Source organism: Herpailurus yagouaroundi, unplaced genomic scaffold (assembly GCF_014898765.1).
Source record: "Herpailurus yagouaroundi ecotype Mexico unplaced genomic scaffold, PumYag 165, whole genome shotgun sequence".
NCBI classification, from domain to species: Eukaryota; Metazoa; Chordata; class Mammalia; order Carnivora; family Felidae; genus Herpailurus; species Herpailurus yagouaroundi.
In genome coordinates this window covers 14318584-14333557 of record NW_024412406.1, presented here as the reverse complement: position 1 = coordinate 14333557, position 14974 = coordinate 14318584, and the positions used below count along the sequence as shown (strand labels likewise).

The following is a 14974-nucleotide window of genomic DNA, read 5'->3' as shown; positions in this document are numbered from 1 at the left end:
TAACAGTCTGTTATGGTTTGTTTCCTTATCTCTTCCAACCCCCCCTTCCCAAATGTTCATCTCTTTTTGTTTCTTAGGTATTGAAAACCTTCTATAAATCTATTCAGTTACTAATCTACTCTTCCTGCCAAATCTTCCCATACTGCCTTTACTGTATATTTTTTAAGTGGTAATATATATGTAACAGAAAACTAGACTATTCCCCGTTACCCTAAACATACCGTGTTGTTTCTGTAACATCCAGGCCCTGATTATGCTGCTTTTACCCACTGGACTGGCTTCCTGCCATGTCTACCTCCTGAATTACACCTTTCCTTCAGGACTCTGAAGCCTTCCCCCGTCACCCCAGTTGGATGATCTCTTGTAATTTGTTTGATTTCTCTTATACCATTTATAGTACAGTACATACTACCTTATAGTTATTAATGCACATCTTTTATTTTCCAACTAAATTATAACTTTTTAAAGGTATGCCCTAGAAGTAACTGATTTCTGGATTTCTCCCTCCCCTACCCCCTCACCTCCTGTCCAACAACTGACGATTATAGTCTGAATATGTGAAAACTGGTCAGGACCAACTATTTAGAAGGAAAAGATTAATTTTCGGCAGAGGTCTAAAATAAGTTACCGGGGTGCCTGGGTGGTTCAGTCAGGTAAGTGCCCAACTCTTGATTTCGCTCAGGTCATGATCTCACGGCCGGTGGGATTGAGCCCTGAGTCGGGCTGTGCTGACAGCACAGAGCCTGCTTAGGATTCTCTCCCTCCTCTCTCTCTGCCCTTCCCCCGCTCATGTGAGTGCAGATGTGCCTGCTCTCTCAAAATAAATAGACATTTAAAAATAAAATAACTTCCAGAACTCATGAACCACTGTTCTCTTGGAGCTCCTGGGTACTCGGGACTCACCTGTTTTGGCTGGCGAAAGATGCCTGGTCTATAGGCAGGATGCTTTCAGGCCATGGGGCAGTCTGATTTGGGGGAGCTTGTTGTTGGCTATACTGCGGTCCCCCCATATTCATCTCTAATTCAGATGGCCCTAAAGAGAGAAGACAAAAATCAAAAAACTTTATAACCTGTAATCAAGAAAGTGCCTATTTCTGCTATGTAATATATAGAGAAATATCTGGTTTATGGAAAATGAAACAGACAGATGTGGGTGCCTGGCTGGCTCAGCTGAAAGAGCATGTGACTCTTGATCTCAAGGTCATGAGTTTGAGTCCCAAGTTGGGTGCAGGGATTACCTAAATAAATAAATAAGTAAACCTAAAAAAAAAAAAAAAAAAAAAAACCAGATGTAATAATATTTAGGTGAAAATAGTAAGATCAAATTTAACAAAGGCAATAAACTTCAAGGCTTTTCACTCACTTTAGGGAACATATAGAGTGGCAGTTCTAAACTCTTGCAAAGAGAACCTTTTATATTCTTCAAGAAACAAGCTTTAGTTTATGTGGGTTATATCTGATTGACACTGTATGGGAAATTAACACTGGAAAGTAGAAAAAACAATTATTCCTTCATTTAAAAATCATTATAATAAATCCACTATATGTTAATATAAACAAGAGATTTTTTTTTCTTTTTTAAATAGGCTTCACACCCAGTGTGGAGCCCAGCACAGGGCCTGAACTCAATGACTGTGAGATCAAGACCTGAGCTGAGATCATGAGTTGGACACTTAACCGACTGAGCCACCCAGGTGCCCTTAAACCAGATCTTTTAATGAAAAATGAAAAAAACCCTTTTACTGGTATTGTTAACATTAAAATTTTTTTTTATTTTTAATTTTTATTTTATTTTTGAGAGAGAGAGAGAGAGAGAGAGCGCGCGCGCAAGCGAGCACGCATGAGTGGGGGGAAGGGCAGAGAGAGAGGGAAACACAGAAACTGAAGCAGGCTCCAGGCTCTGAACTGTCAGTACAGAGCCTGACAAGGGCCTCGAAGTCACAAACTGTGAGATTATGACCTGAGCTGAAGTTGGACGCTTAACCGACTGAGCCACCCAGGCGCCCCTTGTTTTACATCGTGAGGACCACTTTAATGTCCAGATTGACAGAGGAGAGCCAGAGCATCCTATGTGCTCCCACATTCCACCACACAGCATGTAACTATGAGAGAGGGGAGAGTGAAGAGGGCCGGTAGGGTCTCAGCATTATTATGGAAACAGTTTAGTCTTGTGGACCTCCTGAGAGGCTTGGGGTCCTGGATCATACTTTCAAGAAGTGCTAGATCACTTTTCTTGAACTTTCATTCACTGTAATTCAGTTAGCTCTTCTAGAAGAAAGGGGGTAGAACAGAAAGAAGGCTCAGGCAGGTCAGATGTGCCCTTTCTTAGTTCTTGTTAGAGGTTTAAAGCTAATGGATGACATGAGATTTTTTAATGATTTTATTGTTGTCATGTGTAGACCAGTCTTCCATTACAAGAGACAACTTTCTGTGGAGTTCATGGCTTTCTGAATTTATTAAAAATCAAAGAAATTCAGTTACACAATAAAGCTCAAAGGCCAGGTGAGGTGCCCTTCAATAAGGAAACATGGAGAAAAAATTAAATTTCTGGATATGAGAGATTTATTAATTATCGTGTGTGTGTGTGTGTGTGTGTGTGTGTGTGTGTTTAACTTTTCAAGTAATCTCTATACCCGACATGGGGCTTGTGACCCTAAGAGTCACATGCTCTAGTAACTAAGCCAGCCAGGTGCCCCTTAATTATGATATTTAAATGAATGAATCAATACATTAAAAATTTCCCAGCTGAATTCTGCATGAAAATCTGGTCATTTTCAGCATTTTTCTATAAAAGCCTTTCATAAATTATATGAATTTATGTTTGGAAACCACTCATCAATTTGAAGTACATTCTCTGTAGAAAGGCTATCTGAATGTCACCTCTCAGAAACAATAAGCCAATATGTGCTGAGCAATTACATAACTAGGTAAGAAAGCGGATGCCAGAGGTAGGATGAGAATTCTGTGTTGTCTTGTCAAAACAATCCTGGTACCTTTCCGTTAATGATTTAGCTCTTACTCATTGCGCAATATTCTAAGTATATGAAAAAGTACATAAACATGAACTTATCCGAATTATGCTAATGTGCAAGATTTAGAAGAAGCTTAATATGTCAATGATTAAGAAAATAATCTCAAGTATGAGTTGTACAGACCATTATTTTTTTTTCGGGTAACAGCTTTACTGAGACCTAATTCACATGCCATACAATTCACCCGTTTAAAGTATATGATTTAGTGGGTTCCAGTATATTTGCAGAGTTGTACAACCATTACCACAATCAGGTTTAGAACATTTTCATTCTCCCCAAACAAACCCACGACCATTAGGAGTCAGTCCCCAGTTCCCCCAGACCCCCAGTTCTAGGCAACCACTTACCTACTTTCCCTACAGATTTGTCTATTCTTGGCATTTCATATAAATGGTGTCATATAATGTATTAGACCATTAATTTTAATAACATGAGAACTGTATCCGAAGAGAATTTTAGTGATCCTCACATTTTGTGAGATGTCCTAGAAGACCTCGTACCTTCAGTGAGGACCCTGAAAAGTCTGGTTTAATAGTCTAGGATGGTGTCCTAAGAATCTGCATCTTAATGTCCTGCGAGCATTCTGATGATCACCCAGAGTCAGGAACCACTGCTGTAACGCTGAGATGCTCCTTACGACCATCATGTATGTAACACTGGCAGTGTGGCACTCTGATTCACTCCCCACGAAAGTTGAAATGAGAGAATTTAATACAAATAAAGCACCACAGAGGTAGTTACTTCTCTGATGTAACTGGGAAACCTTTGAGACTCTAGGATTCTATACAGAGTCCCAGCAAAATCCCACTTACGACAGCTTGACATGGGGGGAATCACCTGCAAATGAGGAGCATGTCTGCAAAGAACTTCTGGAGCGGTTCGTCTCTTCTAAGAAAGCACAGAAATGAAAAGTGCAGAGCACTAGAACTACCTTACCTATATTCATGACCTGAGACTGAAGCATCTGTCTTTGGCCAGGTTGGCTGTTGGGTCTCATGGGGATGCTGGCTGTTGGGTTCCGAATCATACCTCCTTGGATTGGCCGGTTCAGGGCACCGGTGGTAGCAGCACAGGTGACTCTCACAGCAGAACTCTGTGGGGCCCACTCCCCAGATGGCATAGTGGGCCGGGAAGCATTACTACCAATCATTCCTGCAGGCAAGCCAAAGGAAACTGAGAGATGGAGTAACTGAAAACACAGTCAGCATGTATGAGCACTAGACAATCTTACTCTGTGTAAGACCATCACTGTGTCTACACAGCCCAATAGTTAATGCCTTCATTGGGACAGACGTGGACCCTTGGCTAAGCAACAAGAATTGGCAGTTTCTACAGTTTTTCAGAGCACGGACTTGCCACTCTCTATAGTTCAGAAAAGCTGTTAAAATTGTTCCCATATGTACTTAGAAACAGGTGCTGTGGCGTGTGGAGAACCCCAACTTCCTTCCTCAGGAAGTGAATCACATTAGCTGATCTACACGTCAGTGCTTTACTTTCCAAAAGGGAGGTGAGGCTAAGAGAAACAAGGTTTAAACTCATAGTCAATACTCTAATTATAAATCCAAATCACAGAATGTCCCGTGAAGCCAACGTCAGATTTTTAAATCCTCAAATCCCTTCCAGGGTACTCTGATTTGTTACGCTTCAAAATTGACCAAGGTAGCCTCTAAACCATTGAGAAATTACACGATCTTCCTACCACGGTTTTTTACAACCAAGGCAAGGGAACTCCTACTTATGGGGGGCTTCAGTATACCTGGACCACCACATTCCTGATTATATAGATCTAGAAGGGGTTAGGGCACATTGGTAAAGATCCCTTTACACCCAAGATATTAACAGTTATTTGGGCCACACACAACAAGAAGAGCACAATATTCCATGCAGGCTCAAGTGTTTGCTCTCTCTGGCCTGGCCCTGGGATGTGGACAATGGCCAAATATTTGCTAAGACTTGATATTCTAAAGGGGATAAACTCCAAGTGAGAACCCTTCGTTTTGAAATGCTGAATGACCGATATATAGAAGTTCTGCTTTCAAATAGATGGCTTGCTTTCATTTACTTTCATTGTGATAACTAAAAAGAGGGTATATTCAAGAAATGGAGAAAACATGTATTATGGGTGGTTTCTCACTGGTGAAATGAGAATGTGCTACATTAGGATGATTAAGAATAAAGGGTGATTAATTAGACTGAAAAGCTTGGAACAATATTATAGTAATATATATTTAAAAAACCATTTGAACATTACATTTGAACTACACAAATGTACTATGGGAGAATAGGCATTTTATTTCTCCAAAAATCGATTACCTAAATAATATAGCAAGATTATATAAAGTCTAGAAAGCAGAAGGAAAAATCACCTATAATTCAACAATAGTAATGCAATCATAATAACTGGGGTCGAAGTCTCTTTTGGTCTCTTTGTTTTTGGAAACGAAGCAGAGGCACTATATGACCCTCACAGTCTGGATCGCCAGGCTGCCCCGATTTGAAAATAGGTGTATCCTTAAATTTCTTCTTCAGATTCCTGCAAGAACTCAGATCTTCCTGTGTTCTGCTAACAAGGAGGCATTTTTAAGAAGTCATTGGCTCCTTTTCTGTTATAGAATGTTGCATAAATATTTTTTTTTATATAACTCAATACTTTGCCTTAAAATATAAAATTACTATGGCACCATTTCTGTGAATATATAGATTAGTGAAGTAGTCAGGGCCTGGAGCAATAATAGTTGTTGAAGGAATAAACTATTTTAATATAGCCCAGTACACGTTTCTCCACGAACCGCTTGCTCATCAACAACCGAAAATAAATAAATCCAGCTTTCCCCCTTAAAATTGAGCTCTAAGTTCAATTAGCTGTCTAAAATGGCGATGTGTATACAGAGATGACACACTAAACTAAAAGAAAAAAAAAAACAACCACCACCACAACAAAGAACTAAACACCCACAAATAGAAATTCTTTTATACTAGCTACTTCTTTCAATGCCTTTGTCTTGAGCACTTCATCTTGACAAAGAAAGAAAGCTGTAAATTGTGAGCAGTTCTTCATTAGAACACTCAGCGTCCTGCTACTGTGTCTGTGGTAAATAGGTACAGGGTACAGGACAAGGTGGTGATGGCAGTCAATGCTGCTAAGATGGTTTCTAGCCTGAAGGAGATGGGAGTTTAGGAACATGGTAGCGGCTGGGACAGCGGTCACCACTTAGGAAACGCGCTTGGGCAACCTGGCAGACACGCTAAGTTGCAGCAGGTCAAGGTCCAAACCAGAGCACAGGCAGTCATGTATCTTTGAAAAGGGAGCCCTGGATCAGGTACGAAAAGGCCAGGCACACTACCATTTAAACTTATTTTTAATGAATAGTTTTCTGAAAAACGGTATCATTTATAGGTATGAAACGTTGCCTGAACTTTAAACTTGCATTCTGAAATTCTTCAAAAACAAGTCATCAGTTAAGAGGGAGGCTTGGGATTATCAGCAGATTACATGAGATGCCAGCAACTCATCAAATCATCTTACGCGCACCTCTATGATGTCTAGGACTGTAAACTGGAATAGAAGAAATCAGCCTATGCTATAGGTTAGTGACCAGAAACCCTATGAAAGTCATGATCACAGAATAAAACAGTAAGCTTACTGGAATGCTTTCCAATGCTTCACATGCCAGTCTCACAGTGAAAATTTGCAGAATTTTCTTACGTTCAAATATTACTTTCTAACATAAAAAATTCCATTTGAGAAATTCGACTAGTTTGATGTGGCTGAATCATTACAGAATTAAATAACTCACCAATAAAGTAACAGTGCATTTGAGCCCTTACCTGTGCTACTGTTCCCTAAATTTCCTTGGTTTCCTATCATCCCTTGATTACCCATCATTCCTGGCTGAGGTATCACTGAGTAGGGACTATTGTTTCTGATTGGTGGGAAAGGTCCAGCACCAGTTGGGCTTTGCAATGTGATGTCAAGTGGTAAGTTCTGGTTTGGCAATAACCTGCCCAGTTGCCCTGGTCGTGGGTTATTAAAAGCTAAGGAGAAAACACATGAAAATTGAAGGTTAATATAGGATAATGCAAAATAAAAAGTAACAGAAGCAGTAGGGAAAATGCTGTCTGTAAAATATCAAAGCTCTGCACCTCAAGGACCAAAGGCCTACATCAAAGACAAACTCACGTGGACTCATAATTTAGTCAACAAGTCTCCAACTTAACTCTCAACAATCTTGCAAAAAGAGAGAAAAAAGGTGTCTATTACTTATCATATATTTCCTCCCCAATACTAATTTCTAACATTCAATCGTATTTGCTGAGCAGACCGCTCGTATGGTTTCGTCCCTGTGTTACATTATTTGAATTTAGGAGTATTGTACTGTCACAGCTATGAAGCTATAAACATGTCCTGCACACAATCCCAAACCTAGACATGTGTGCTTTGGACACATCATTTTCTTAACTGGACTTTCCTAGGAGTAGAATTAGCTTACAAGTATCTATTCACATTGCAAGTTAAATCTTGTAAGTGTGATCTCTGCTACCTGAAGTCGGTATTAAAGCTTTATGGCCCTGTCTAATCTTCTAAATACAGCTTCTTTAAATTCTGGACCTGTTTAGATTTGAAACGATTCTTACAGTTGACCAACAAGAACCCACGGTGCAGTGTGCACTATCCAATCACACAACCAATAGTTTGATAAGAACATTATTAAATTTTACAAGTATACCGATATTGTAAATGACAGTTTATTACTACTTGATTAAACGATATCAAGTATTTCCACTGAATTACATAAGCATAGTATGAAACAGAACATTCAAAATAAAGAAATAAGTTCTTAACAATTAATAACAAATAAAATATTTAGAAGAATTAGGGCTTGGAATGGAAATTATGTACATGCTTAATCATGACTCCCTCAGGTTTTGCTATTCAGTTACTAGTCAATAATCTGATTTCCATTAGGAGGTACAAATGGAGGAGAAACCATGAGTTCCCACGCTGCCCTTCATTAATGCCTCTGGTTAATGAGCATAAACTCTGTAGTATGCTTCTTACTCACTTCCCAACTCTTTGACTTTGTGATCTCCCATGGTTCCTAACTATTTTCCATTCCTCATGAAACAGACAGGTTTGAGAGATAACAAGCAAAAACTATTTTGTTTTACCCCTTTTGGAATAATCAAGAATCACTTGAGAAAAGGTCCACTAATTAAAGATTATTTTGTGATTTGGTTGGTGGTTGCCATTTTTGGTTTGGGAATAAATGCTGAACAACGAATCTGATTGTACTTGACGAGGGAAAAACCATTCTGTTCACCGAGTTAACACTGAAGAGGTCATCTATCTTTCTATAAATTATATCTCTTTGTAAGGGAAAGATATTTTTTCCCATTCAAACTGTTGGACTTTAGGTAACTACTGAGTTTGTAAATTAAGTGGTCATGGTGAAGAAGTAATTCATCTTAAACTCACAAAAATCTAAAATAAAATGTATTTTATCAAATAGTGTAAGGTCTTCAAGCTTTATATCAAATTAGCCAACTTAAAATGCACTTAGAAACGTTTATGGTAAAGTTCCATTTAAACTGATATTTATAGGACGATTCTTAAGAGATAGGATATTTTTAATATATATATAGCCCATTCATGTATGATGATTAAATAGTAAGAATTTTTAATAGCATATCACTCCTAAAAAGTCAGCGTAACTCTCTAATTTTCTATATTTCCAGTATCTAGTCATATCTAGACATATATAAAGTCTATTTTAAGCTCCATTTCTGAAGGCAGTAGCTAAAATAAAGGGAAATATGACAATCATCTAAAGAACTTTATCTATGTAGGTCAGTCTCCCTCCGTGTTGATTCAATTAACCATAAGAGAATGCTGGAAAGCCATGTTCACTAGAATCCATTTTGAATAGTGTTTTGAAGAACCAGGACAGTAGATGGTGCTATTTGACCACAAAAACATTGAAGTGACTAAGCTGTTTGTATCAGATTTTAATAATCACTGTTTCTAATGGTGATTATATGGGAATTTCTTGGCATAACCATCAATATCTCATACTCACTGCTCTGTGAAATTCGCAATGCTGTTTTCTGGGCTCCAACAGGTGTAACAGGACTGTTCTCAGCTGTGAGTTGCATGAGGTCATTGATGATGGCTTGCTTGTCAACTGATCCAGCAGGGGCGCCGGGCCTCGTGTCTGGGAAAAGCTGTGGTAATTGACTATTCTGCAAATCATCCAAAATCTCTTCCAGGTTGTCCAGCTCACTGCCAGGCTGCAGTTAACAAACGGGAGAGTTTATCCAGTCCTACTAGAGAGTAGGGCACCACGGGCGCATCTGCAATTACAGACCTAACTGGCATACGGCACGGCCACGGCCAAACAAAACATGCTGACGCACGCACATCCCTCAGGCCTAACAAGTTCATCGATCATCTTTTAAAAAATTAAATTGACGAAGGCCAAATAACTTAATCTCTTAGTCCTCAACCTCCTCATCTAGAAAAAGGGAGGTGACTGAATTAGAAAGCTCCCTTCCAGCACTGTGTTTCATTGGCAATTTATAAATTCCCCTTTATTTTATGCTGATAATTCAATTAATCACGAGTATGCAGATTTCTAATTAACTCTGAGTATGCTATAACTTACAGTCCAGGTCTAGGTTTTGTGGTTAACTCTGCCTAGGAAATCACAACAACAAAAAACTGCTATAAAATGTGATCTAAACTTACAGTAAATCAGTATTTTGTAAATGGTCACTTCCTTTTTGGACTTCTTTTTTTCAGAGCAGGGGTAAGACACGAAATAAGCTCAGAGAAACCATGAATAGTTAAACGTTGCCTTTTCAGTTTGACTGGTGTTTTTTTTCCTTGCTTGCACTTTCAGTTTCAAAGGACAGTGGCTTTCTCAGCCACTCACCAGTCTAGGTGACAACATGCAGGGAAGCAGGATAAAACACGGTGTCCCCAAACATAGCCATCTATTAAACCTGACTTCACGGAAGGCAGAAGTAATGTTTCTTAGGGTTTTCCTTTTACCGAAATAATTTCATTTCCATTACAACATCAAAATAGTAAGATAAATATTACCACTATCTCATACCTACTACTCTTCTTCCAAAAAGCTCAACTTATTTTACGTTCTTGTAAGTAGAACCTATCTACGTGCCAAGTATTTAAAATCGGGCTGTTGTGAACTACAAACGAAAGTGGGTAAGTTAAATGTTAGAAGTAGTTTCTAATGAAGAAAAAGTGGTAAGAATGATTTCTTGGATGTGTAGGTGGAAACACAGAAGTTAGGCAATTTCCCCAAAGTCCCTGGGTGGACTTCAAGTCCTTCACCATGACTAAACCCTTTGTCGACACGGGCAATTCAAATGAAATTGTTTACATCTGATATGAGGCACACTTGAAACAAATGGCTCACAGTTTTATTCTATGTAGAACTCCTATTCCCCACAGAGGCTGGATTTGCTATGGTTTTTGCAATTTATGGCATACGTAATATCTGTATGGGAAGTCTTGGTGGACATATTTCTCAAGTTAGGAAGTGACGTTTTATTTGATTCCTTGTTCAGCGTCAACTAGCTTCGTACCACCTTGGAGATCCACTTTCTAGGAAGCTCCCAGTGTGTTGGCTGGGGCAATTACAGACCGTTTTCTAGTTAGATTGGCCACGCATCTCTAACAAAAGATGGAGGCATCAAACACGGGAAAGATACATCTTAGGTACGGGTTAGGTTCCAAAGTTAGCATCCTAAAGCACAGACAGACACAGACAAAATGACCCTTAAAACTCCTCAGGAAGACACCTCAATGCATCACCACGTCCCCTCCCTCTCCACGGGCAACACGGCCAGTTTTTCCTCCAAGGTGAAAGCACACTGGTGTGTCTTCAGCTGAGTCCTAAATGACAGAGTAGGGGCTGTGCCGCATTTAAAACCACGTAGCTACATTTCCACAGTTAGAGCCACAAGAGAACCCAAACCTAGAAAGCTCTTGTCAGCCACCTCAGGATCGCTCTGTAGGTACATACTTATTGGGAAAAACGGTAGACAAAACTATTCACGCTGCTTAACCATTTCATGGCCACCGCTTCTTCTGAATGAGAACAGACGATTTTATGTAAATCAAATGACATGTAAAGTGACTCCACTGTAAATCTATGTCGTGTTTTTGCTGAATACAAAAGGTGTAAGTAAACATTAGTAGGAACATTTATTTCCCTTCAAGGATAGTGTCTAGAATATAGTAACGGACACTCAATCAGATGAGTTCCCTTAACCGTACTAACCTGGAATTTAAGAAAACTGACCAGGATCAATGATATTTCCATTAATTTATCACAAAAATATATATATGTTAAAGTTTATTTATTTTGAGAGGGTGAGGGAGTCCCCAGGAGGGGCAGAGAGAGAAGGAGAGAGAGAGAATCCTAGGCTCAAACCCACCATGAGATCATGACCTGAACCGAAATCAAGAGTCAGATGCTTAACCAACTGAGCCACTCAGAAAAATATTTCATAAAAATGTGTGATAAATATCTTTATAACTGTATCATTAAACCAAAAAGATAACAAAGAGGTTCTAATAAACTGAAGTTTATTGCTGGCCTATGAAACCAAGTTTCCCTACTATGCTGCTGTCTTGTGTATTTTTTTTTTTAAGTGGCCCTTAAAGCTCATTGTGTGTGTGGGGAGAGGGTAGGGAGTAAAGGAGGTGGACTGAAATAATATGATACTTCTCGAAAAAGTTTCACAGATTGTCTTGGATGAGAAACAGCCAACATAAATCGCTTCAGATAAACAATAATAAATATAAAGTATATTATCCTTAATGGATGATTTTCTATTTGCCCCCAATCCTAGGTATGTATGTATAAAAGAAAGTTTTTACAACGTAGATTTACAACAGCCTGTGTCTAGACTCCTACCTTTCCTTTTGACCTTTACTCTTTTCATGCAAATGGAATTATACTTTATTTTATTTTTATTTATTTATGTATTTATGTATTTATGTATTTATGTATTTATGTATTTATTTATTTATTTATTTATTTATTTCAACGTTTTATTTTATTTTTGGGACAGAGAGAGACAGAGCATGAACAGGGGAGGGGCAGAGAGAGAGGGAGACACAGAATCGGAAACAGGCTCCAGGCTCCGAGCCATCAGCCCAGAGCCTGACGCGGGGCTCGAACTCCCGGACCGCGAGATCGTGACCTGGCCGAAGTCGGACGCTCAACCGACTGCGCCACCCAGGCGCCCCTGGAATTATACTTTAAACCACATCAAACAAAAATAACTATCACCCGTTTCAAAGAGTTCTTTTTCTTTTTTTTTTTTTCTTTTTTTAGAGAAAGGGGGAGAAAGAGAGGGAGAGAGGGACACAGGGAGACAGGGAGAGAGAGAGAGAGAGAGAGGCAGGCAAAGGGAGAGGGAAAGAATCTTAAGCAGGCTCCACGCCCAGCACAGAGCCAGATGTGGGGCCCGAGCCCCACGACTGAGAGTCTGGCGACTAACCGAGCTGCCCAGGTGCCCCCCTCATAGAGTTCTAATGACAACATTCATGATTCTTCCTTTGTAACCTACTCTTGTGTCTAATATAATGAGTTGAAAATAAATCTAATGTTATACATATGAAATGTTAAAATATGTTTGGATGGTTTAAATCAATTTATTGGTGTTTAAATTTCAAATAATTAGAAAATTTAAAATTCAGGATTTTCCTTGGTTGATTTTTATTTGTTATTTTCTTAAATGTTTATTTTTGAGAGACAGCACAAGTGGGGTAGGGGCAGAGAGAGAGGGAGACACAGAATCCGAAGCAGGCTCCAGGCTCTGAGCTGTCAGCACAGCGCCTGATGTGGGACTCGAACCCACAGAACTGCGAGATCATGACCTGAGCCGAAGCTGGATGCTTGACCAACTGAGCCACCCAGGAGCCCCGGTTGATTTTTACTTTTAAAAAGTACGTATTCAAACTGATTTTCAAATTTTAATCTTTGTCATTTTAAGAGCTGACCAAATTCAACTGTGGGTCAGTCTAGTGACTAAATGCTTTTTTGTCTTTAGAAAGCCTTGCAGGAACTTCTTGGTTTCATATTCAAAAGAAATTGGCTCTTTAGATCTCCGTAACTATGGACAGACACTGTTTGATTCATTGAGCTTACATCAGAAGAATGTATTATGCAGTTTTCCCCACTAGAGATAATATTGTTGTGCTTGTGTTTATTTCTTGTTAATTTCTGGAGTACACATCTAACATTCATCTAATTGTCTTAAGTGTACTTTAAATGTTCTTCATCAAGGAGACAAAATTCAGAATGTCTACTATAACCCCTTTGGCTGTTAGGCAATAAAATCTGACAACTATGGCATTTTCTTCTGTAGTCACGTAGGTTGTGGAAGGGACAGATCTGACCACATAAGTTCCTGATCAAATATTTCCCCCTCTTCCCTAAATTTTTTAAGCTTTAGTTCTCACCAAAAGTTCTTCTAGTCCATGTCTACTTTGTCAGGCCTGATTTCTTCACAACAGAAAGAGGAATGCCTTCCTTTAAAATGCTTCGCCAAGATACTTCCAAGTTTTGCTTAGGCATCTATTCGAATGCTCAAATTAGCCACATCAATTTGAATAGTTAGTTTAAACTATTTCAGGCAGAAAATGAGTCAGAAAGATTTTTATAAAAGTTCTACAAAATGAAAATTGGACTTGATTTCTTTAATTTTTCATTTTTCTGGTTTTATGAATTTTTCATGTGTCAAATCAACTTGCTCTCTGAAGGAAATATAAAGAGCACATGCATTTTAATAACAAGTATTTTGATAAGTTACAAAACATCTTTTCAAAAATTTAAATAAGAAGTGCAATTTTACCACATTTGCCTAACAAAAAATTGTTAAGAAATGGTAAAATTGTTAAAAAACGGTTATACAATTCTGCCACATTTGGAGGAAAATTTTCAGGACATTACCAGCTTAAAATATGGTTTGCCTAGTGGTGCCAGATAAGAAGAAATTCCTTTCAGAAATTCCTTATAATTCTGAACCCTCATTATAACCGGCCCAGTAGCATCAGAGAGAACATCAACACACCCCACTAGGCAAATAAGTACACAGCTGAAAAGTTGGGGGGTTCCTGGGTGGCTCGCTCGATTAAACATCAGACTTTGGCTCAGGTCATGATCTCGCGGTTCGTGAGTTCAATCCCCACATGGGGCTCTGTGATGACAGGCTGGAGGCTGGAGATTGCTTTGGACTCTGTGTCTCCCTCATTCTCTGGCCCTCCCCCACTCACATTCATTCTTTCTGTCTCTCAAAAACAAGTAAACATTAACAAAAACAGTCGGTAAACATTTTGGAAATTTTTCTGTCACTGCTTCCTGCTGGTGACGAAATGACGTAGAAACAAATGTTGTTTAAATACTCTGCCCAGTAAAGAGCTCTATTTTAGGTATAATAGCACGATCGAAGTACTTCCTGCCCTTAATAAGTTAGTGGTAGGTTAAACACAAACTTGGTCAATGGCTCTTCTCTGAGTCAAAATAACAAGACAGTTAAGTGTACAACTCGGGCTCCCTAAGAGTTTACCTTATTAAATAAAAAACTTAGATTCCCTGGAAATGAAAGAAAAACCTTCAACAAAGCGGTCCAGCAGTTAAAAGGAGATACAATGAATCTGTTTTGGGAATAGTGAAGGAGAGCAGGAGGCAAAAGAATCAGTGTTTTTTCCTTAAAGTAACGCGTTCTAACTTTGATCTAAATTTAAGTAATGCATACTTCCTGTGGTAACTTTTCTTTTCAAGCTGCAATGTTTTCAATGTTAAATTTGTTCTGCAGTATTTTTTGGTGGAGTTTTATTTTTAAATGGGAGTGAATGGAGGGTGAGGCCAGGGACTGGGTTTCATTAAGAAAAAAATACTGTGGGG

General features: G+C 38.9%; 1 protein-coding gene across 8 annotated transcripts in view; it reads right to left on the bottom strand.

The window, feature by feature from the left end:
- Positions 1–14974, bottom strand: part of NCOA2 (nuclear receptor coactivator 2) — a 293243-nt gene that overhangs the window by 28851 nt on the left and 249418 nt on the right. For 7 of the 8 annotated variants that reach the window (XM_040487632.1, XM_040487636.1, XM_040487630.1 and 4 more), the window contains 4 exons: positions 9110–9320; positions 6861–7067; positions 3969–4184; positions 904–1033 (listed from right to left, as the gene is read on the bottom strand). In XM_040487632.1, coding sequence (XP_040343566.1) covers positions 904–1033; positions 3969–4184; positions 6861–7067; positions 9110–9320 — 764 coding nt within the window. The remainder of the gene's footprint in view (positions 1–903; positions 1034–3968; positions 4185–6860; positions 7068–9109; positions 9321–14974) is intronic. The other variant, XM_040487637.1, reaches the window with a different exon arrangement.